Here is a 25,706-nt window from a genome sequence, read left to right on the forward strand (position 1 = left end):
TAGTTATTAAAAATAGACTGGGGTGAGGAGTATTGTTAGTCTGTGAAAAAATGACCTTAGTTCAGGGTAAGATGCCTTAGGATTTGTGGCATAATCTGTAAAACATTTTAGAAATAAGAGGTAACCTAATAGTGATGCTTGCTGCTTTGTGGGATAAATTCAGCTGCCATGGTAATCCTTTTGTAAGATGAGGGGTTTCCTGGGTTTAGAGTTATAGACACTAAAAAGTTTATGTCTGAGTAATTGGTTGGACTCAGTGTTAAACTGGTGTCAAAATCAAAGGAGAAATAGCACATAAAGCTGCTGCTGTGGCAGCATGAAAGGGGCCTGGCGAGCAACACTTTCATTCACTTACCAGTTCAGAGAGCCGTGTGCCAGGCTCTGGGGAGCTAGAGTGGCAAACCAAGCTGACATGGAGCACTAAGGAGAGAATAGTGCAGAGGTTGAAAGGCTAGGATGTAGCGAGTTGGCTTGGCTAATTGATTTTGCTTTTCAAATGTTTGTGTTTAACAGGGTAAAAACAATCTACCGTAGCCACGTGGCATGATTGTGAAACACAAATGGGTTCACTAGGGAAAATGAGAAACACTTTTTTGGGTGACCAAATTCTCTAAAGTCTTACCTTTCAATAGAATGCAAGTTCTTAAGTTATAAAACAATATGCCTCTCTCCCTTGTGTACCTTTCATTAATGTTATAGAGTAGAATTAACTTTTCATGTGTGGAACAGGTAATAATTACTGTATGTAACTGGCATAGACACCTTTCTGGTGATTACAGTCTTTTTTAATAATTGCCTAGAAAGAGCGGAAATGAATTATTCATTTGTAATGTGTTTAAAATTGTGGTCTAAGTCGTAGCTTTCTTTGAACAGAATTTTATTTTGTTGACTTCTGTCAACAGTGTTTCATTACCCTGAAGATCCTCCATTTTCCCCAATTTTGTAAAACTGTAAAATTAATATTCAATTAAGTGCCACATTTAGTAGATTTGCCAATAAAATTGGTGGGTTGTGAAAAATAAATACATCATTCAACTTGGTGTTTTTCCCCCCAGGGCATTAATTATCTTTATTACTATGTACCAGTGTAACATTTTGTAAAATGAGTTGTACTTTAATTACTTAGGGAACTTGAAAAAAATCTACCTATAATGTATGGACCATGACCTGTTTGTCAAGATGAAAATAAGTAGCAGCTGTTTGTTAGTGAGGAGAAATTATAATATTTGATAGCACTAAGTCCTAAAGCATTGTGGACCTTCATTAGCATACCTGTGTAAGAGCTGGAATTTTTACCTTGCTTGTAGGCCACTGATAAGAAGATTTAAATGACTGTGGAAAGATTTTTGCTCCAGGGCAAAGAACTCTATAGAAATCCATTTATATATCTTGCGTGTGTGTTATTGAATGGCACTAGCTGGTAGTGGAATGTAGTCATTCATATGTAAAGGCTGTTCTTCCTGGGAACTGCCTGGGTCTGATAAGGCTGGGGGCGGTGGGGAGTAGGATAGGAAGCAGTGCTTTTATAGTATGTGTTTAAGCTGTCTAAGAATTACCCACATAGATACAACTCATTACATTATTTTTCCATCCAGTGAGAAATATGTCTGCAGGCAAAAGTACCTTTATCTAATTTTGAAGTGATTGTTGTTTTGCTACAAAGATAGCTTTGGAGCCACTGATGTGATCCTTGTAAAAATGCAAATTGTATTAACTCTACTGTTGCTTATCAGATGTGGGAATTTCTCTTAGTAAACAATGTAATATGATCAAAAGAATAATTTACATTTTAACTTGAACATTTCATAAATAGATTTTTATCTTATCTTTTCTACCTCAGCATTCCAAACCCATTTTAGAGAATAATGTATAGTAAGGCTAACATAATTTAACTCAGAGATATTTGGAGCAGTTCCCTTTTGCAGTTTTGTGGACCTTAAGTTAAAATTGCAGGTCATACAATGATATAAAAATACATAAATTTAAAAAAAAATTGGAGGTCATCATTCCATAATCTATTTCCAGTGACATTCCAGTGGTTACTATGGCTTAAAGAGATGATTAGATGATCAGCATGGATCTGACCCCTCTTCAGATAATCAAGAAAAGAATTATTGCTTGGGGGTTATTTTATTTATTTTCCAAGAAAAAGGACTGTGTTTGTGTTTTCTATATATCTTCTAGCTTTTAAAGCAGAGAGCCATGAGTTTTAACTTGGTACTTGTTTGCCATTTTATTCTAAGTTACTACCTGAAAAGGAAGGATTCGATGTTCTAGTCATTAAGGGATATTTCATTTCCCCTTTCAGTGCCCCTTCTTTGTTGATGCCACTTCCTGGAACTAAAGCATCAACTTCAATGGATAAATATGCCGTGTTTAAAGGAATTGCAGCTGAAAAATCCTCCGAAAACAGTGTTCCAGTTGGAGGTAAAAACAGTTTGTAAATTCATAATGTAAACCTTTATTTTTATTAGTGACCATTCATGGTAAATGTGTAAAATGCTTGTACTGCCATTAAGTGTGTTTGGTGAAACCCATCTTCCTTGAGTTGTGATCTCAAGGTCCCTCACTTTAAACATCTGTCTTTTCATCATAGAGCCTGGTGATAAATATAGTGCTTTCAGAGAACTTGAACAGATAGCAGAGAGTAAATCTTTAGGTAAGTTTTTTTATAAGCTATTTTAATTTTTAAACAGATTTTTCATGGTTCTTTCAGTGACACACCTCAACTTTTTAAAAAAATTATCTTATTGGCACTAGAAATTATAAGGAGGCAAATACAGTTCAACTAATGGGAATTATTTTCTAAAATTTAGGGCAAACCCCAAATCAATGCAGTTTCCTCTGTAAATAAGTTACATACCCTTTCACTGGAAGCCTTCAAATCAAATGGGATTCTTGTGTGTCAAATGGACGGGGGTGGGGTGGGGGGACTGCGTGGCAGGGATGGGCTCTGACTACTATTGTTATTTTCATGTACCACAAGATGCCATCTTGAACTGCTGGCAGTACAGGGTACTCTGGACCATGCAAAGTGCAGCAACCAGTCTTTTACTTTCCAAGATTTCAGAATTTACTTTCATCTAATAAGATAATAGAGGTTTATGTTAAAATGATAATTCAAGAGTAATATATATATAAAGACTGAAAGTTACATCTGTGGTTAAATCCCTCTGTAAACATGATACAGAGTTCAGATGTGAAATTGTGTCCTTCACTGTTTAGCTGTGTGTCCTCTAAGATTTGTATACTCTAGTGAGGTTTTCTTTTTGGGTACAGTACTACATTCTGCCTTTGTTTACTGAATGCTTAACTGTGGAACATCGTCAACAGTCTTTTGTTCTTACCCTTCTGCCCCAGGAGCTGGAAAGTTATAGAAAAGCTAAAATAGAAAGTATACTGTTTATCCACCTCTAAAAAAGGAAAACCACATTTCCTAAGATTATTCTGTGCCTTACAGCTCTATGGTTCTAAAAATGCTTCCTTATGTTTCATTCAAGCCTTTAGAGTATAATTGTTTCTTCTTTAGTGCTCGTATTAGGCACTAGGAGTACAAGGATAAACCCTAGAGGAACTTTTGGCTTAAGTTGTCATTTCTGAAATTTGTCATTGCTGGCAATGCTCTTATCAACACTTGGGGTGAGACAAATGTGGAGTAAAGAGCATGGTTTGATATCAGGGTTCTTTGTGTAGTGTGGTATTAGTGATCATATGTTATGCATGTTATTCCTGGGAAAAACAATGGTGCCACCAAAATGTCAGTATCTTGGTCCTGCTTTTATAGTACTTTATTAACAGAACCCCAGACTGGATGTCATTTTTGTTTGCTTGCTTTCTTTCCTATCTTAACTTTATTTGACTCTTAAGACCTTCCAAATAGAAATAAAAGGTTTGCTCATTTTAGGATAATATAGTCTACTCTTATTAAAAATACATAGACCTGGGCCTCCCTGGTGCCGCAGGTGGTTGAGCACCATGCTTTGGAGCTGTCCGCAGCCTCTTCAGCGAGGATTCAATCCTGGCCAGCCAGCAGGAATCACACATGGCGAAGCAGACCTCTCCTGTCTCACCTGCTGCTCAGCAGTGTAAAAAAAAAAAAAACATAGACCTGGGCCTCCCTGGTGGTGTAGGCAGTTGAGTGCCGCACTGTGAAGCTGTCCGCAGCCTCTGCAGCACGGGTTCGATCCCGGCCAGCCAGGGACAATCCCACATGGCGAGGCAGACCTCTCCTGTTGCGTCCGCTGTTCCCCTCAGCAGTGCTTTTGTTCCATCTGCCTGTTCTGCTCCCCACTCTGTCTCTGGTGAATCCTCTCACCCTCCCAACCTTCTGGCCTGTACCCCAGCTCTTGTATAAATAAAATAATAATAATATTTATACAAATTAGTAAGGAGAATGGAACAGGAAGGGAGCAGGATGTCTATGATAAGCTAAGGACTAAAGAGGATTCATAACAATTTCAAATAAAACCCATATGAGTAGTAAAAAAAAAAAAAAAAGGCAGTGATTGGAGAGGGAATCATGTGAGGATTCAGAACTGAAAATCTCACGAAATCATACCCTTAAAATAATACCTTCTGACAGGTTTTCAGGGGCTACAATGAATCCACTAGCCAAGAAACTTTGCTTTTCAACTTGTAAAACCCACCCATTTTTATTTCTCTTTAACCCTTTCACCCAGCTTACATTTCTGATGGACAAGTTTACAAATTATCAGTAAGTTTAGTTTGCTATGGTGAATGTGATTTCTTTTTAAAAATAAAAAGTGAAATGTCAATTTCACAGATAATTCAAAGCAGCTCATCAAAAATTTGGTTTGTGCTAAAACTGGCTGCTTATTACCTTTTCTGCTTACAGAAATAGTGGAAATATAGTCATTGATACACTTGCTTTAAATTCTAGGGTGATTTTTAAGAGTTTTACATCTGCTTCTCCTGTCATTTTGTGAAATTGACTTTAGTTTTATTGGTGGCATGTCTTTAAAAAACATTAAATACAAGGATTCTGAATGCTGGACCTCTTTCTAAAATTTCCCTAATATTAATAGATTTTCCTATGTTGGTGAATTGGTTAAATATCTAAGATCAGGAGGAAAAATCAATGTCTGTTGTTTTCTGTGCTTTTTCACTTGATAGATCAAATATGTATCATTATATAAGCATAATGTATTTAAAGCCTACATTTTAATGTCAGTTTTAAGAATTGGATTTTGGCTTTAAACATGTTTTTATAGTTTGTATAAATTTGTGGTTCATTTTTAGGGAAAATTAGAATTTTAAAAAGTGGGCAGGGAAATTAAAGCTTGTATTTTATGAGTATCAGTGGCACTTGTATTTTGACAATGTTAGGTTTATTGTTTTCTCTCATTATTGAGCATAGGCTCCTGGATTTTGTGGAAGATTTATTTTTAATTTTACTGTTTTACTTTAACTCCTGCATTTTTGGGTCATATCCTTATGCATTAGTAAATCTATAGTAGAACATAATCAGTCAAAGGAAATTAATTTTATGTTATGCTTATTAAGTATGAATTAAAATAATGAATAATTGAAACCTACCAATAAGTCTAAATTTTATTGTGTCCACTCCCTTTCTGTTTCTATTTAAATGAGGGACTATGAGGACTAAGAAAATAACCATGTAGATCTTAATGGCCAGTATAACATATATGCTCTCTCTATGTTAAAGACAATGAATCTGTATCATTAACATGATCTATATTTTTGTCTCCAACATCATGAGTCAAGAATCTGATTCTGCATTTATCCCAGTATCTGAAACAAATTAAAAACAAGGTTTTTTTTCCATTGAGGTAGCATTGATTTATGACATTATATATGATTTAGAGGCATAGGATCTCACCTCCTCAGCTGCATGTCCTCACCCCACACTTACCACCATTGCACCCATAACCCTCCACCATAGCCTACTGTGCCCCACTGCCCGGCTTGTAGCCTGGATTCCCGAGTTCCAGAGTTTGTTAGTGGTTTTGTTTTAACGGCCCTTTGTTTTGTTTCTCTGCACTCCACCTACAAATGAAACCATCCAGTATTTTTCTTTTTCCTTGATTTATTTTGCCTAGCATTGTCCCCTCCAGTTCCATCCATGTTGTTGCAAATGTCAAGAGTTCATCATTCTTTACAGCTGAGTAGTATTCCTCTGTGTATGTGCATGCGTGTGTGTGTATATGTCTACATATGTTATATGCACATTTTTCTAATTGGCTCCTCTATCCTTGGGTCCTTTAGCTTGTTTCCATAGCTTGGCAATTGTAAATAGGCAGCAGTGAAAATAAGAATGCATATATCCCTTCAAATTAGTGTTTTTGCTTTCTTCATGTAGCATTCTAGGAGTAGAATTGCTGGATCGTATAGTAGATCTATTTTTATTATTTTGAGAAACCTTTATACCGGCTGGACCAGACTACCTTCCCACCAGCAGTGCACAAGGATTCCTTTTTTTTCTAATATCCTCGCCAACAATTGTTTCTGGTCTGGAAGGCCTTTTTTATGGTATTTTATGGAAGACCTTCAGACACCATTAGAAAACTGATCATCTGCATCCTACCTTAATGATAACCATTACTATAATAATAAAGAATAAAAACCCTGTTAGGACTCATAGGTCCAGATTTTTATCAATGTCTTAACTGAGTCTATTAAATTATTTATGAGAAATACATTAGTATCTTTTCTCTAAAACATAACAAATATTTCTTATAAGAATTCTTTCAATAACCCCATTCTTGGGATAGCACAATTTAAACCAAAGTCTAAATCAAAGCTTTTAAAATTTTAAATAATAGTTCTTATTTATTCAAATCCATTTGAATTTTAATAAATAAAAACCAACTGGGGAGAAACTGCTTCAAAGTGTACCCTTAGCCACATGCTTTGCAAATAGTACTTGAGCAAGACCACTTGGTATCTAACGATATGCTTAAAATGCTTCCTTATGCAGTGTTGTATGTTGTAAATAGCAGTCTTTCATAATACTTTGTTGGTACCTGTGCTTTTTTCCCTAATTGATCACCATGTAAAACATTTTATTGTTAAAGGGTTACTATTTTAATATGGCAACCTTCAGCACCTTCTTATTCCATTTGTTTCTGTTTTTGTTTTTTTAAGATTTATTTATTTAAGCCTACAAGAACTGGGGTACAGGCCAGAGGTGTGTGGGGTGAGAGGATTCACCAGAGACAGAGTAGGGAACAGAACAGGCAGACTGACTGAAATACACTGCTGAGGGGAACAGCGGGTGAGACAGGAGAGGTCTGCTGTGCCATGTGGGTATCTCCCTGGCTGGCTGGACATCAAACTTGTGCTGCGGAGGCTGCGGATAGCTTCATAGTGCTGTCCTTAACCACTTGTGCCACCAGGGAGGCCCCTTATTCGTTGTTTCTTAGCTGGCTGGCTATAGCAAGAAAAAGTCACAAGGGCAGTGCTTTTGGCCACCTGAAGGACCTGGCACTTTCAGGGACATACCACACTAAAGGACATACACTAAAGTGAGCAAATGCAAATGGTACTGTTAGGTGCTCTCAGTTTAATTTTTATTTACTTCTTGATATCACTAGCTTTTTTTAATGTGAAAGCAAATATTTTCCAAAGGGGTATCTGATAAGGTTTAAACAGTGATCAGGCCAGTTAAGGGAAAAGTTCATAAGATTATCCTTGTAATTTTATGTATTATGAACTGTATTATGTGGTTTTCAGCTTAATCTTCCTATTTATTTGTGTATTTTTCTCTCAGGAGAAAACTTTGCAGAATTCAGATCTGCAGGAACAGATGATGGTTTCACTGATTTTAAAACCGCCGACAGTGTATCACCAGTAGAGCCACCAACAAGAGACAAAACGTTCCCAGCAGCCTTCCCCTCAGGAACTGTACAGCAGAAACAACAAGCACAAGTGAAAAATCCTCTGAACTTAGCAGATCTAGATATGTTTTCCTCAGTTAATTGCAGCAGTGAGAAACCATTATCTGTTTCGACCACATTTAGTACATCAAAACCTGTTTCCACACGACCACAACCAGCAGGACCTGCAACAACTATGACAGCATCAGTGTCAGTTAAAACTTCTAGTTTGGCTGATGATTTTGGAGAATTCAACCTTTTTGGGGAATATTCTAGTCCAGCCTCTGCTAGTGAACAGGATGACTTTGCAGATTTTATAGCTTTCAGTAATAGCTCTATTTCATGTGAGCAAAAGGCAGATGACAAATATGATGCCCTTAAAGAGGAAGCAAGTCCTGTTCCTTTAACCAGTAGCTCGAGCAGCACAGTGAAGAGTGGACAAAACTCAGTTGCCATGTCCACCAAATATGATGTCTTCAAACAGCTTTCGCTGGAAGGATCAGGACTAGGTGTTGAAGAACTGAAAGATAGCACCCCTTCAGGAAAAGGTGATGATGATTTTGCTGACTTCCACTCCAATAAATTTTCTTCCATGAACTCTGACAAATCCTTGGGAGAGAAAGCAGTGGCTTTCAGACACACCAAAGAAGACTCTGCTTCGGTGAAGTCCTTGGACCTTCCTTCCATTGGTGGCAGCAGTGTTGGCAAGGAGGACTCTGAAGATGCACTCTCTGTTCAGTTTGACATGAAATTGGCTGATGTGGGAGGAGATCTTAAGCATGTCATGTCTGATAGCTCTTTGGATTTACCAACAGTTAGTGGCCAGCATCCTCCTGCTGCAGGTGAGGAATTGGTGAGATTGCTCTGGTGATGATGATGTAGATTTCAAAGCTGGTTCTGTGGGTGTTGATTTACAACACAGTAAGTCGTTGGCCCTTAACTTTTTTGAATTTCTGACATATGAACCTCTTCATTGCCAGTCCCTTTAACGTCCTGGGTGTTCAATTTGATTCTGTGGAGACTTGGATATATGGTTACCGTGAATACAATGGAACTTAAATTGGTAGCTAAAGTATTTTTATTTTTGAACTCTTAACACTGAGTTGGTGTTAGAGGCACATAAAATCTACTGCTAAACGAACCCCACATTGACAGAAATTGCATAGACTTTTGCAGTATTCATAACGTTCCTTCGTTCCTGGGAGTGAGAGCAAAGTGTTGCCCTCTCCTTTTCTCCTCTTGGGTATATTTGGCTGCTGCCAATATAGTATTGCCTTCAGTTTACAGAAACTGGCTTTGGTTAGGCCAAGAAACTGAAAATGTCCAGCCACTTAGTCTGCCATTTTCCATGTCCTTGCAAGAGAAGAAGAGGGAACGGGACTTCTGTATCGGTGCCCTCTCAGCCAGGGTCTGGCAAGGAGGAGAGTGTGAGTTGTTAGTGGATTCCAGGTACAGATTTCAGTCTTAACTCTATTACCAGAAGTATTGTAGCAAATCTGTAGTTGGTAGAATAGGGTAACTACTGACTTTCTCATAAAATGTTCGAAAATATCTCATAAAGGAGCCCTGTTTAAATTATGTATGGATTTATGTGAAGCAGTTTATTTCCCAAGTCCAACTTCCCGTCATAAAAAGTAGATTCCCAAGTGTCCTAGTTTTTATTTTTTGTTGTTTTTTTGATATGTATATAGAAAGATAAACCTATTTTGTGGCCTTTAACAACGAGAAATATCTCAGTATTACTGTATTCTAGAAAATGTATTATGCCTACGAAGTGTTTGTTGTTTTCTAATAAGAGAGGGACACATAAGACACTTCCAAGTTTACAAATCAGGCAGAAGTTAAAACGTATTAAGGCTTTTGCATATATCAGATTGATAAGTCAGAAAACAAAATTGCATCCATCCTTTGGCTGTTGCAGAGTTGGAGGTATTCTTAAATAGGCTGCTGAGGCGGATCACATTTGCAGACACGTAGCTTGAGAAGGCCCTGTCCTAACACAGTGGGCATCCACAGGTGCCTGGGCCCTGATGCTTTCCTTTCTTTTTTGTACTTTTCCTCAGATGTTTTTCTACCTTTTTTTCCTGCCATTTTTGTGAGAGTGATTTTAGTCCTTTTTTGTGTGTGAGCTGTTTGAGCCACAGCAGTTGGTTGCAGAGTGCTCCATTTTCTGAACAAAATTTTGATTTTGATTTAAAACTCTCATAACATGTGTTCTAGACTTTTGGACTCTGAAGTTATTAATTAGAAGCTATTTTTCTGAAAGTGAATCTATATTCTTTCACAGTGCCAAGCTAGATGTCTTTATGAGTCTAATCCAGGTTTGAGATGTCTTTTAATTTTTTATTTTATTTGGGGAGGGGAGGTTAGTTTTTTGACTCAGCTTATTCTGACTGACCTGTTAAAATGATCTCCTGTGCTCATGTTCTTTTTATGTATGTTTGGAACAGTCCCAGCTTAGAACCTGTAATGTTCAAGGCAAGTCTCTTCAGTGTGAGGATACTCTTAAAAGCAGATTGTTTCCTCCTTTGATCTGTAAACCTTCTGTCAGAAAGGAGCAGTATCCCTTTAGAGCGGTTGTTAAAAGGGGTTGATGTCTGACCAATGAGCTACATTGCTTTTGAGCAAATATATTGTAAGGGTAAATGGTAGGGACTTCTTCAACACAATTTGGTTTTATTTGTCCTGGTGTTGACACAGTATCTCTTGCTCTCTTAGTCTGAGGGTTAAAGGTACTTCTTATTGGAGACATAGTGGACTGATGAAGAAAGAGTAAAACCTAGTAGATTGCTATCTCTGGACCTTAACCCTATTTGGAAACCCTAACTTAACTCTGAAGGGGATACTGTCTCTTTTAACTCTTGCTATAATTCTTTGTATGGAAGGTAGATAATAATAATAACATTGCGCCTAACTCCTCTGCACATTATTATATTTAACCCTTTGAGCACTTGCTGCATTAATTTCAACTAGGCTGCTTTTGTCCCCCCTCTAAATTTATCTCTGCACTGAATCATCATGATGTGCAGTCGTTAAGATCATTGGTTTTGTTGGCAGCAAGTGCTTACCCTCATTTGGGACACTCTCAAAGAGTCAGCGAGACTTCTCTAGCCAGCTACCTACTGACCTGTAAAGTAGCTCTTCTAAGACATTGAAAAATCTTTGTATTTTATCAATGCCTTTTTTGGGGGGCTGCTTTTCTGATGTCTTTTTTTTTTCCAATTTAGACATTTTCTGTGTGAATGTGCCTTTTTGATCTTGCTTTGGTATATTCCTCTGCAAATACTGATCTGCATGCTTATTCTGATTACTTCTTTTTCAGCTCTTCTGTACCACTCTCTTTTGTGATCTGTAAGTCCTATGTTAATAAATAATTCTTTGGCCTATTTTGAAAGTGTGGGGATGTGTGTAATTTGTACTTTTTCAGGTTATACCTATTCCACGTCAAGTTTAAAGCAGTAGCATTTCCTGAAAGAAGAGGGTTTTTTCCCATTTTGTTTCCTCAAACAGCTTTCTACTAAGACAGTATTGGTACATTTTAACTTTTTCCTCTCATAATTCCATTGATATGAATTCATAATTTGTCGTTGAATTATACATAACTTTTAAAAAAGTGTAAATCTTATGCTACTTAAAGCATAGTATACATGAGAACATTTTCCCCTGTTCCTTCTAGTAGAACCTGTCTGCATTTTGTAAAGAGAGGGATAAGGTAAGGAAGATGACCTAAGTTGAGCGTCGGAGAAAGAGAGGCACACATCTGTTAATAACTGGCTTTAAAATAAATCATCAAATAATATTGAGATGCACTTCTAGCCATATAATTGTAAACTGAATTTAAATTGATCATCTCTTTAGCGGAAAGGCTTCAGTGTTAACATCAGGAAGTCTTCAGGACTGAATTTGATTTGAGTTGAAATTGGGCACTCCATCCTCTAAATTGTAAAGTACATTATCTTTCCAGTTTCAGAATTTATTATGAAGCCTCCTTCAGTCATACAGTCTATAAATCAACTTCTTTAAATGACTAGAGGATGTCTCAGAGAAAATAAGCTTTAGACCATTAAACCAATAAGCTTAAAAACTCATTTAACTTTTTTAACTCATTTAAACCAATAAGCTTTAAACCATTGCTTTTTAAAAAACAGTTCTAGAAGGACGCACGAAAATTGGCTTTGACGTATGCCAAATTTAGGAAAGTTTTTTTTTTTTTCCGTTGTAGAATATAATAATAGTTAAAAACCTGAGAATGGTATTGTTTTTTATCAGAAACCCAAGACCAATAAAATCCTTTGGGACAAAAGAGTTATTTCGATGTTTTTAAATTTGTTTTTTTTTATATTTTGAGGCTTTAATTCATTGTTCTTTTTCAAAATTTGAGGAAGAGAGGAAATTAAACCGTGGAAGATGAGGATTTTATTTTAAATAGGATTCCTGAGAGCTCACTGATAATATCTGAAATATGCCATTTGAGAAAAAGAGTTGCATATTGAGGTTTAGATTAACTCTAAGAAAAGCTGAGCCTGCCGTTCAAAATACCGTCTTTTCCAGAGCATCATGCACTTTTGAAAGTTGAATGCTTGGTTTCGAAAATCTCGTTTAAATGCATTATGTTTTCATTACAATGTTTGCTGCTAAGAAATTTGGAAGAAAGATCTATAAGACATGTACAAGAACATGTAAGGCTAACCGTGTGGTGGCTTTGGCTAAGGAATTCCTTTATCAGCAGAATTATCTAATGCTTAACTGGTCCTTGCCGGAACTATATTATTTCAGCTCATTTCTGCATTTACTTGAGCAAGCTGCAGAAAATATCTGAATACAACTGTGTGTAAAACATAATTGCATTCACAAGTTGAGCAGTTGTTCAGTGTGACTTTACTTTTAGGGAAGTAGTTTTAATAATAATATAAACTTGTGACACATACTTAAAGAACTCTATGCTATAGGTTAAAACAAAGGGAAAAAACAGTTTCGTTTACTGCCAATGCTAAGTAAGATACAGCTAGCGCTTGACTTCATACGTAAGTGCCTGAGAAATTACACAAATGTATTTACATTCTACAATCACTTTATTGTTCACAGTAAAATCTCTGCTGATTTTTTTAAAGTAGCAAATGATTATGAGGGGGACACACAATCTCAAAAGAAGCTGGTTTGTGCTAAAATGACTCAAAGAATCAAATGATTTTTAAGAGTTGCTTCAAGCTCTTAGTTCTAATATCAATAGACTGCTTTTGGTAAGGTGTTTGGGGAAATGATGCCAGAGCAGCTTTGAGAGCACAGCAGAGTCATAAGCACAGAAGGGTCTTCCGAGTGCTGCCCCCTTCTTTGCGTGACCAAGAGACCCCCATTGTAATTGCCCTCCTCTGTGCTCCTTTTGTGTTTTGTTGTTGTTGCTTTTTAATGAGATTTTTAAAATGACCACAAGTAGTCCCGCTGACACCATTCCTTGGCCTTCCAGTCTCCTCTGACTTAAAATATTCACAGGATTGTCACTTTTCTTTATTGAACTTAAAGCACTGTATAGAAACCCAAAGATGCTTACAGGTAGTGTGGATATAATTAAAGCCATAGATTTTGGAGTCAGTACAAATGAAAATGGGAGGTTTCTATACAGATTAGAAAACATCAGAAGGCATCGTACAACCTGTCATGCTCACACTGATCACTTTCATTCCTGTTTTCCTCCACAGCGCCTATCAAGGTGTTTGAGACTCACAGGACTCAACCTGAGACCAGGATTTCTAGTTAGTCAATGTTGTGAATATGACTGATTTCTGAAGGTAGAGTAGAGCCAGTGATGGAAAAAAGTTGAAAAGTGTATTTTTGGTAAATGAAGTTTGGGTTAAAACAGTACTTGGAAACAGAGATTTCCTTAGTTCAACGAACATTTTTATTGATATGTAAGACACTAGAAATATTGGAATTTGAATATGTTTCTCTTTTTTCCTTTTCCCAAAAGCCAGTGACTCTTGATCACCTAGGTATATGCTGAGGGCTTTAGAAAGTGTCCAGGGAATCAGCATGGCCTTCTGTATCCTGGAGTGGCAGCTCACATTCTTTGTTCCAAGAAACACCTTGTTTTTGTGTACAACATCCATTCAGAAGGGATTTGAATAGAGGTTATGGGAGAGACTGATAGGATTACTTGCCAACATAAGCAGGAAACCCATGTCTTGATTTGAAATCCATGATGGAAACCAGATTGTATAGTTTATTCCTTTGGCCTCTTTAATAGCACATTGTTGGTTCCAAACAAATACTTGTATTAAAGCACACAATTTGGCATATGATCTGTGTGCAGTTGCTGTTCAAGCCAGCACAGCGTACAAGCTCTCCGGCAGGGTTGGAGGAAATACAGTAGTGGTAATTCTTTGTTCATTTTGTTGCTCCCATTCTCGATTTTTCCTTTTTCTTTCACAGTTTTCAGAATTCAGCTATCAAAGTGAAAACCCGTCTGTAGTAACTTTCAGTGATCACAAAATAAAATGTGGGCTATTCCATATTATTCCTGCCGGGACTTCTATCACTTATGTTGTAGGTCTTACAGGATCTTGAATATTTTTAAGATCATCATACAGTAATGCATTTAATTTGCCCAGAAAGCACACCTCTGTTAACATGGGAAATAAGGTGTTTTCTCATTTAACCTACCCTCAGGGAACTGATTTACTATATTTTTCTTAGAAAATGACTTATTAGTACTCACCATGCCAGGAAATACTACTCTCTTTATTTTGCTTATAAATGCTAAGGTTTAGAATGCAGTGTTCTCACATCCTTATGTGATATCAGCTTTAGTACTTATGTGTTCAAATGAACTGTTTTTTTAGTAAATGTTTTTAACTATCGCTGCCAATCAATAAGCAAAGTAAAGTGTAAAAATTAACCTTGAGGCTTGATTTTAGTATATCTTGAATAGTTACTCTTTTTAATAGGTATGATTTATTTTAAGTCTTTCATTCTTTCAGTCTCTGGTCATTTCTGTGAGTTGTTTCGAAAGGCAAAATGCTAGGCTTATCATTTTTAGTAAAAAATAAAATTTATTGGAGACTTATAGTGTTATAGGAATACTTAAAATCTCTTCAGCTAAGGTGATCCCTTATTGCTTAGAATACCTTTTGCCTGATTATATTGCAATCAGTTCTGTTTTTAAAAATTCTTTTTGTCTTTGTGCACAAGGGGCCTTTTTATTGCCATAGCAACTTGGTTGTGATGTTTGAACTAGAGCTTAACTTTTCGTTAATCTTTGGTCTCTAGGAAAATTGCTACCCTTTTAGTAGATGACATTCTGGAAGTAGTTTGTGATACAGCTTCCCCAAAAAAGCTTTCTGTAGGATCACATAAAAAAAATCCATGTTGTAAAACATCCTTCTGAATGCATATAACCCTTGAAGACTAGTCTTGTGTTTAACTGAAATTTCACCTCCTTTTTAGTCTTTTAGTCAAGGCACCTTAAGACCCCTTTAAATAGTGGGGAAAACAAAACACTATTACTAGAGACTAAGGAAGGGTTTTGCCTAAAGCCTGGTTTCGTCCATTCTAAACTTACACTTTTTTTTACCTGCATCTTTTCCCCCCTCCTCTTTAATGAGCTGAATTGAAGGGGGTACCATTTAAATTACAGAATTTTAAAATACAGTGTTGTTCTGTGAAAGAGATGTACTCTTGCCAAGTTGGCTTTTTTTTTTTTTTTTGGGTATATCCGGATTTTCCATTTTTGTTATTTAGTCCCTTTTCCTAATAGGATTGAAGAGGGAGAGAGAGATTTAGGATATACTCTTAGAAGAACTATGGGAAAGTTTAACTCTGAAAACAATTCTCAGAAAAAGAGAAAAAACAACCTAGAGTTGGTTCACTTGTTGACTTAGGTATGAAAATCTGGGTCACAAACATTTTGAGCATTTTTCTTATAAACCATGTTTGTGGTTGTCATAGAGGAGACTTGCGTACAGTCTCATACAGTGACTGAAATGAAAATCAACACAAGTTTGCAGGCTGAAAGCACAGGGGAGCTGAAAGGATACTTCTCTATACCTATATAATCCAGCCTCCACTAGTGCTGCTTCTTGAAAATGGGCAAGAAACTTGTTCCCTAGTAAGACCACTAAAATGATGAGTTGACTTTGCACTTTCCCTGTGAGGTAATTCCATTTTAGGCCTCAAAGCAGCAACTAAATGTCAAATTTAGCTGGTAGCAACTATGTTCATGCTCAGCAGAGGCTAAGCCAGGCAGTGCACACTCATTATCAGGTTATTGTCACAGCACAGCCCTTCCAAGTACAAGGTCTCCTCCTTTACAGATAAGCCGACTAAGGCTAAAAGATGTTCAATAACTTGTGGCAGAGCTGGGAGTTGAACCCAGGTCTAAATTAAAAAACGTAACCTCATTTCTGCTCTTCTATGCTACCTCTGAAGTTATTTAAACATACATTAAGAATGCTTTGGGGCCTCCCTGGTGGCGCAGTGGTTGAGCGCTGGGTTGCGAAGCTCCTCGTGGCCTCTGTGGCACCGGATCGATCCCCGGCTGTTCCCCGGCCACCGGAGGAGGGTCCCACATGGTGCGCAGACCTCTCCTGCCACCCGCTGCTCCCCTTAGCAGTGTACTTCGGTCCTTCTGCCTGCTCTGCTCCCCGCTCTGGCTCTGGTGAATTCTCTCACCCTCCCGCGCTTCTGACTGTACCCAGTGCTTGTATAAACAAACAAACAAACAGATAAATAAATAGAAATATATGCCTCTAAAAAAAAGAATGCTTTGTAAAATGGACCTTCTACCCCAGCATTTTTTCCTTTTTCTTCTTTTTTTTTTTTTTAAGATTTATTTGTGCATACCAGAGCTGGGGTATGGGCCAAAGATACAGGGAGTGAGGGGATTCACCAGAGATAGCATAGGGAACAGAACAGGCAGATTGACCTAGGTACACTGCTGAGGGGAGCAATGGACGAGTCAGGAGAGGTCTGCTGCGCCATGTGGGTTGCTCCCTGGCAGGCTAGGGATCAAACTCGTGCTGCAAAGGCTGCGGATTGCTTCATAGTGCGGTACTTATCCCCTTGCACACCAGGGAGGCCCTCTTTTGTTTGTTTTTTTAAATGAGGGACTGACACCTAGAGGAAAAGCAAGAACCCAACAGGATCCAGACCTATGGTTCTGTTTTTTTAGGGGCTAAAAGTAAATTAGATTGATCTTTCTTTCCTCATACATCACAGCAATATGATGTCTATATGACCAAAATAACAACTAGGTAAGTAATTACTTAATTAAAATCTCATGTTTGGCCTTTTTGAAGACAAAAGCTCCTTATAATTGATTAAAAAACGTTGTTATTTTCACTTTAGTTTTGAGAAATTGTCAATTTTTTTTGTCATGTATGTTTCATATGATGTTTTAAAGGAACATTTTCCAACAAAGTCAAGGCAGAAGAAACCTGTTTTAGGTAGGAAATATTTAAGTACTTTTTTAAGTTTATAAGTGAACAGTTAAATAACCCTAATCTTATATCAAAAATATATATATTGGTAGATGAACCTTCTATCTTTTTTTAGTAAATTTTATATCCAAAGATTCTTTCTAATGAAACATAAATGTCAACTCAAGTATGATGTGGGTTTTTAAAGATCAGATTTTATAGTCCAACTTTAATTTTAGTACAAACTCTAAATTTAGTTAACTCCATCATAACATAAAACTGGTCAAATATGCTAGACATTTGCAGAGTTTAGGGCACTTTGCCTGAATTGTGAACTCGCCTCTAATTGTAGGGTCTTATTTCCCTTTCAGATATAGAGGACTTAAAGTATGCTGCTTTTGGAACCTACAGTAGCAATTTTGCAGTGAGCACACTTACAAGCTATGACTGGTCAGACAGGGACGATGCGTCTCAGGGCAGAAAACTCTCTCCATTTGTCCTCTCAGCAGGAAGCGGATCCTCCTCAGCTGCTTCAGTTCTTCAAAAGAAAGAGACTTCATTTGGCAGTTCTGAAAACATCACCATGACGTCTCTCTCCAAGGTAACAACTTTTGCAATCGAAGATGTGCTTCCAGAGGCTGCCTTTCCAGCATTTGCCAATTTTAAAGATGCGACTCCTCAGACCACTGAGCAAAAGGAATGTGAAAGCAGGGACAGTAGAGATTTCACAAGGCAGGACTTGCCTGCTGCTGAACAGAACCAAGAAGCTGTGTGTCCAAGCCCAGCTTCCAGCAGCGCTTCTTATGATACCCCCAAAGAATGTTCAGATGACTTTGGAGAGTTTCAAAGTGAAAAGCCTAAAATCAGCAAATTTGACTTTTTAGTGGCCAATTCACAAAGCAAAATGAAATCCAGTGAAGAAATGATCAGAAGTGAGCTGGCAACTTTTGACCTTTCTGTCCAAGGTGAGTAGCTTTCAACGTAGATTTTGCTGTCAGTTTGTTCACTGAGATGTTCCTTTTTAAGAATAAAAAGTTGGTCCCTGGTTTAGAAGGAAGTAGCTTTTCTGATATCTGGAATTACTGTCTGTTACAGATAGCTATAAGAAAGGTTTCCCTGAGACTGAACTGAAATTAAGCCTCTCTCAGATAACTGCGTGGGAGCTAAAAACAAGCATGGCACACGATCTGTTCATTAGCTTGTTTGGTTAGAGGTGCATTGTGTTAAAAGAGCTGGGGAAATGGACTTGATCCATTTGTAGGCAAGTCAGCTTTGCTTGTGTTCCTTGGCTGCACACTGTTTCTTTTAATCCAAACACTGCGACGGGGTAACTGTGGATCTAGACCCAGTCTGCAGACCTGTTTTAATTGACCCACCAAAAAAGCTTTCTAATATGTAAAGCAACTGCCAATACGTAAAAGTCATGAGATTTCATGTTCTGGGTTTCCAGTTTTTTTGAAAAGTCATATCTGGCTACAGTAGGCCTGAATTCTTAGCAATCAGCTGGAGCTGAGTAGCAGTACATTGAGTGTGCTCGCCCCAAGGTCACAGTCTCCCCATCTTCCTTTCTCCAACTGACCTCCAACTGCCTGTTGTCTGAAGACATTTGAGTTTGCCCCTTCTGTTTTAATCCCGTCCTAATAGAGGAATCACTGGCTGCTTTTAGATTCAGGGAGTATGTAGAAGCTCAGTGCAAATCTATAAAACCTAGAAAAACAGTGCAACTTTTCTGCATTGATATTGAGAAGGGCACTTTTGTCCTCTAGACTCCAGTGATTCTGGATGTAGAATTATGAGAGAATGTGACCAGAGAAGAGAATTGGAGAAAATTAAAGGCAGGAAAACCAAGCAGGAAAGAACAGTTGAAAGGATTTCGCATGTGGCTTTCTAAACAGGATGGGTAAGGATCCTGCTTATGGCTGCCTCATGACATAAACATAAAGAAGAGGGTCACGTTAGCAAGGAAGAGCCTCTCCTTGAACTAAGCTGAGTAATCAAAACCTTTGGTTGTGCCATCCTTTTCTCCCAGGATCACACAAGAGGAGTTTGAGCCTTGGTGATAAAGAAATAAGCCGTTCTTCCCCTTCGCCTGCTTTGGAGCAACCTTTCAGAGACCGTTCCAACACTCTTAGTGAGAAGCCGGCTCTGCCTGTCATCCGTGACAAGTACAAAGATCTGACCGGAGAGGTGGAGGTGAGTGGGGTGCTTTTCCACAGGAGGCAAGTAAAAGACCAGCTGAGCACTGAGGGTCTCATGGCAAAATGTTTGCAGTTTTCACGTGAGCAGCAGGAAATCACAAGGCACCAGGCATAAAATAAGCAGTTAAAATGAGAGAATGGTGATACTAATCCTGGATGAAAATACCTCGCAGATGTGTCACCCACTAAAAGTGGTTCACGGGACTTCACGAGGATTGAGGGAGTGCTTTGAAGAATTCTTTTTGAGCACTTAGACCTTGTCATCTTAGTGAATGTGAAAGTATCACAGTAGAGAAGAGGCGGGCAGTGTTCTGGATCTCACTGCTCGCTACATCCTCGTCCATGCTTGCTTCCTGCTACAGCCATGCTGAACCTCCCTCTCACCCTTTCCTCATCATGCACGTACACACACGACATCAGAACTGCCGGGCAAGAGCTGGGCTTTGGTACCAGCTCTTGTGCTAGACACCTGGGTGGGGAGAATCGTTGCTGAAATTCTTACCGTTGCAGAACAAATGAGGCAACATTTGCAGAGAGAAGCAGCTACAAAACATTTCCCTTGGGTTCACAAGTCATGAGCTTGAGAGTTGTACCTGTTACTGATTTTTTTTTTTTTTTTTTAGATTTATTTTTTTATTTATACAAGCAGTGGGTACAGTCAGAAGCACGGGAGGGTGAGAGAATTCACCAGAGCCAGAGCGGGGAGCAGAGCAGGCAGAAGGACCGAAGTACACTGCTGAGGGGAGCAGCGGGCGGCAGGAGAGGTCTGCGCACCATGTGGGACCCTCCTCCGGTGGCCGGGGAGCAGCCGGGGATCGAACCGGCGCTGCAGAGGCTGCGGGCAGCTTCGCAACCCAGAGCTCAACCGCTGTGCCACCGGGGAGGCCCCCTGTTACTGGTTTTAATAATCACTAGTGGGATCAAACGATGAACTATGTTTGAACTAGAGTGATCTTGATGAAAGGGAAAGTCTTCCGGTGCTCTTCAAATTGACAGAAGTCATTAGTACAGGATTCCCAGCCTGCCTGATTAACCCAGTTCTTTTTATAAAATTCACAGGAGAATGAGAGATACGCATATGAGTGGCAGAGATGTCTGAGAAGCGCCCTAGAAGTGAGTATGCTTAGTGTACGAGTTTTCTTGGGTCATTTTGCCGCCGCCTTGGTTCATTTCAATGGACAGAGGCAGGGTTGAGCACCCCATCTTTAAGGTTTCGTGCAAAGTGAAGCTCTCTAGAGAGTGACCATCTGAAGTGAGGCATCTGTCACATTTATGATGGCCAACGCTGGCTCCCATGTCAGCTGTGCCCTTGCCTATCACTGTGTTTAAGGTAGAACAAAATGATATGAGTAACTCTACCTAAATTAAAATGATATTCAAGCTCAAGAGCCTCTGTCTTTTCCAAAGAAATGGAGAATTCCTTCTTCAAGGTTAAAACTAAATTCTCAGGCTTGTTTCAGCATAATCATGTACAGACATCAGTCGGTCATGTTTTTTCACACCTAACTTTCCTGTTGGGTTTTCTAATAGTAAATTGATTTGCAATGACTTTTCTTGATTATATAAGGTGATGTGATTTCATTTCTTATAGGTCATTAAGAAGGCAAATGACACCTTAAATGGAATTAGCAGTAGTTCCGTTTGCACAGAAGTAATTCAGTCAGCTCAAGGCATGGAATATTTATTAGGTATGTTCTTTTATGTATCACTTATTCACAATCACGGCACTGCACTGCTGTATTCTCGCTTTTCCCTTTTGTTAAGTATTTTAATCTTAATCTCTCAAGATACATATGACTAAGTAGCATCTGCGTTTGTAGATAAGACACTAAAGTCACAGACAGTGGCAACTATTTGATTTAAGATCTTCGTTACTAAGTTTCCCAGTTGTTATTGTACATATACTAACAAAATGTAAAATTACATTTGTGGTACTAGTTTATCAAAGAGTCTGAACTAATGGCATCACAGATTTCCTTAACTTCCTGGCCACCTTCAGCTGTTAGAACATCCACTCCAACTTGAAACCTCGGTCTGTCTAATTCAGTGTTGGCTTCCCTCCCTTGGCTCAAGGGTGGCCCAAGTCAAAGCCATGTGCTTGCTCAGCTCTTTGCTCAAATGTCACCATCTAAAATGAGGCCTCCTCTTGCCTCCCTAGTGGACAAGGGGTTAGTTAAGACATGACCTATGGGGCCTCTCTGGTGGCGCAAGGGGTTAAGCACCTCACTGTGAAGCAAACTGCAGCCTCGGCAGCACGAGTTCGATCCCCGACCAGCTAGGGAGCAACCCACATGGCGCAGCAGACCTCTCCTGACTTACCTGCTGCTCCCCTCAGCAGTGTATTTCACTCACTCTGCCTGTTCTGCTCCCCACTCTGTCTCTGGTGAATCCTCTCACCACCACCCCCACCTCTGGCCTGTACCCCAGTTCTTGTATGCATAAATAAATATTTAAAAAATAAATAAATAATATGAGGCCTCCTTTGGCCTGCCTTTATCAAGATTGTATCCTTTCTCTCCTGCTACTTCATTTCCCTTTACCTGCTTGATTTTTCTCCCTAGTCTTATCACCTTTACTATTTTGTTTTCATTTAATCTCTTCTCCCTCCACTAGGGAGAAGAAGGGGTCAAGGATTTTCGTCTTTTTGTTCACTTTTGAGTCTAGACTAATGCCTGGCATGTTGTAGTCACTCAGATTTATTTGCTGAATGAGCAGTTAGTGAGGGGGTGTGCTCTCAGTGTTAATTCTGCCACGTCTCTCTGGTTCCTCTCTCTTGCTCACACAGACACAGTCCTGCCACATAAACAGATGGTCACCAGGTAATGGGGTGCCTCTTTCCTTTCTAGTAGGTTTCTTCACTTCACTTATGGTGAGCAGTAATTCCTGCCCTTTGCCTGGGAAGGGAGAGGAAAGCCACAATACTGTTATACATGAGGCTAACATGTGCCTCTCTAAAGACCCCCGGGACACCCCCCTCCCATTCCTCTCCTGAGGAGGTAGGGGATGTGTCTGTAACTATCTTCAGAAAATGAAAGATACTTGGCATCTTGCTTGAAGAGTTCAGCCACAATATACAGATTACAGGAAAAGAACTTCCCTATGTGCTAGTAAGTGTATAAAAGGTACACAAAGAGACATGAAGTCACACTTTGTAAATCCTTGGACATTCAGAAGAATGAGATACTCTTCATTACTTCATGATGATACTGACGTTCAGTTTATTTTAAACTTTTAATGTTCCCATTTTCAGTCTGTTTAATGGAATTGCCCAAATTCAAACAGAGGGGCTCATAGATAAGCCAGAAAACAACAAACAGCTGGTACTTGTATAAACCCTACTCTTCTACAGGCGCTGTTCTAAGCTTTTTACAGTAGTAACCCCTTTAATCCTATCAGCTGTCTTTTGAGGAGGTGCTGTTATTATTCCAATTTGACAGATGAGGAAACTGAGGCACAAAGAGGTTACATGACTTGGCCAAGGTTATACAGCTAGTAAGTGGCAGAGCTGGGATTTGAACCCAAGCAGTGTAGCTCTAGAGTCTCTGTTTTGTTGGGTTTTTTAAAGGTTTATTTTAATTTATGCATATAAGAACCAGGGTACAGGCCAGAAGTGTGGGGAGTGAGAGGATTCACCAGAGACAGAGTGGGGAGCAGAACAGACAGATACACTGAAATACACTGCCGAAGGGAGCAGCAGGCGAGACATTAATGGTCGTCTGCGCCACTTGTGGGTTTGCCCTCTGGCCGGGGATCGAACTCAGCCCACAGTGGCTGGCGATAGCTTGATAGCACTGAGACTTTAACCCCTATGCCACCAGGAAGGCCCCTAGGGTCTGTGTGTTTATATCAGTGAGTTATATGGTGGCATTAAGAGATGGATTGGGGGCCTCCCCAGTGGCACAGCAGTTGAGCGCTGGGTTGTGAAGCTGCCCGCAGCCTCTGCAGTGCCGGTTCAATCCCCAGCTGCTCCCTGGCCACTGGAGGAGGGTCCCACGTGGCAAGCAGACCTCTCCTGTCGCGCCCACTGCTCCCCTCAGCAGTGTACTTCGATCCTTCTGCCTGCTCTGCTCCCTGCTGTGGCTCTGGTGAATTCTCTCACCCTCCCGCGCTTCTGACTGTGCCCAGTGCTTGTATGGATAAATAAATAAATTTTTTTTTTAGAAAATTAAAAAAAAAAAATGATGGATTGGGGCCTCCCCTGGTGGTTGAGCGCTGGGCTGTGAAGCTGTCCGCAGCCTCTGCAGCGCTGGTTCGATCCCCGGCCGCCAGTGAGGGTCCCACAGGGTGCGCAGACCTCTCCTGTCGCGCCCGCTGCTCCCCTCAGCAGTGTATTTCGTCAGTCTGCTTGTTCTGTTCCCCACTCTGTCTCTGGTGAATTCTCTCACCCTCCTGTGCTTCTGACTGTACCCAGTACTTGTATAAATAAATAATTTTTAAAAAGAAAAAGATGAATTGGTCCCAAGGAACGGTAAGTTCCCCTCTGTCCAGATATAGTCCTTAGTTCCAACTAAGATATCACCAAGTAGTAATCTCTTATCTTGGTCATCATCCTCTGTACTTCTAGCACCTAACTCTCTGCTCTCTCACTCTGCCAGGTGTTGTTGAGGTGTACAGAGTAACTAAACGTGTGGAGCTTGGAATAAAAGCTACTGCAGTGTGCAGTGAGAAACTCCAGCAGTTGCTAAAGGACATCGATAAAGTGTGGAATAACCTAATAGGCTTCATGTCACTCGCCACGCTCACGGTAAGTGCATTACATTTCAGCATTTGCTTTCCTTCCCACCAACCTAAGTAGTGAGGCTGGGTGTGTAGCCCTATAATGGCACTTAAGGAAGGATGCAGGTGCCGACTGTGTCATGTTAGGTTACAGGGAGGCTTCCTGATAGCACCCAGGCCCACTGCACCTAAATAAAATAAGAATATAGGAAAACATCCATTCTTCTGTCTGTATCCTTCCTAATCACATATGCATGTTTTACAAAGCATTGTTTGAGTTCTTCCCTTTGCACTTCTAATTATGTCCCTATGTGTGTCTTTTTAAAAAGCTATATGCTATGTCTTGCTGCTATCATATGGCTTAACCTTTTTACATTTTTAGGTTTTGGGGTTATTTTAATTTTTTCCCTAGCATAAATCTACTCTGTCTTTATCTTTAAATAAGATATTTCTACTTTTTTTTTCCCTCCATTTGGACTTAGAGATCAGCATATTTGTTTATATGTATATACATGTAGCACTATAGCTATTGCTTCATCTATTATGTGGCATTCCAGAGAGTTGGGATAGTAATATACAAATTCAGATTTCTTTACATTGTATTCTAGCTTTCTTTGCCAGTTCCTTAACACATATGTAATGATTCCCTAAGATGTTCTTACATTTCTTTCATTTCATAGAGGCTGTGCAGTATTGCACATGTTAATTTATTTCTATTTCCTTTATGTGTAAACCAATCCATCTGTCTCTTTTGATCATTTGACCATTTATGCAATGAAATATGGTTATAGGCCTTACAGATTTCATATTTATATTAGATTTATACCCACATGCACATGCTAGTAAGCTATGGCAATTATTTTCTTCCTCTTCTATTACTTCCCCTTTTTTATATTTCATTGGGCAAAACTATTTTATTTTTATATATTCATACCTATTCAGTTTGTCTCTGATAACTATCCTTTCTTTCACAATAGTCAGAAATTTATCTTCCTTCCGCAGCTGGAGTAAATGTGCTATTCCATTTTCCATTCCCTCCCCTCTGACTGCATGACCTGTCTGAGTGATCACAGCCACGGGGCAGGAGTCGGTTCTCGGTGTTGTGCTGCCAGCCCAGTGCATGCCAGCCGTCTCGGCAACATGTGCTAAGCAGCAGATCCTCTCACTGTTGTTATGTTGCTGCTAGTTTGTAATAGTTACTTCTTTAAAACTTTAAATCATTTCCCAAATCTCTCTCTTCTTCCCTCAGACCATTTTTCAATTTATAACTTAAAATTTTACATTGTAAGGTAATTACATTTTTTTTTTAATAGAGGCATGTTTTATGTATTTATTTATTTGTTTGTTTGTTTTTTGTTTATACATGCACTGGGTACAGTCAGAAGCGTGGGAGGGTGAGAGAATTCAGAGCCAGAGCGGGGAGCAGAGCAGGCAGAAGTACTGAAGCACACTACTGAGGGGAGCAGCAGGCAGCAGGAGACGTCTGCGCGCCATGTGGGACCCTCCTCTGGTGGCCGGGGAGCAGC

General features: G+C 39.2%; 1 protein-coding gene across 1 annotated transcript in view; it reads left to right on the top strand.

The window, feature by feature from the left end:
• The window catches only part of SYNRG (synergin gamma), a gene marked incomplete at both ends in the record, with an annotated part of 71,014 nt that overhangs the window by 33,944 nt on the left and 11,364 nt on the right, over window positions 1–25,706 (top strand). Inside the window, 8 exon segments of the mRNA XM_084239086.1 lie at window positions 2,309–2,427; window positions 2,597–2,659; window positions 7,751–8,698; window positions 17,638–18,231; window positions 19,296–19,459; window positions 20,524–20,577; window positions 21,056–21,152; window positions 24,060–24,208. Of these exon segments, the coding sequence (XP_084095212.1) occupies window positions 2,309–2,427; window positions 2,597–2,659; window positions 7,751–8,698; window positions 17,638–18,231; window positions 19,296–19,459; window positions 20,524–20,577; window positions 21,056–21,152; window positions 24,060–24,208 (2,188 nt within the window).

The sequence above is a fragment of the Talpa europaea genome (assembly GCF_964194135.1).
Source record: "Talpa europaea genome assembly, chromosome: 7".
Classification (NCBI taxonomy): domain Eukaryota; kingdom Metazoa; phylum Chordata; class Mammalia; order Eulipotyphla; family Talpidae; genus Talpa; species Talpa europaea.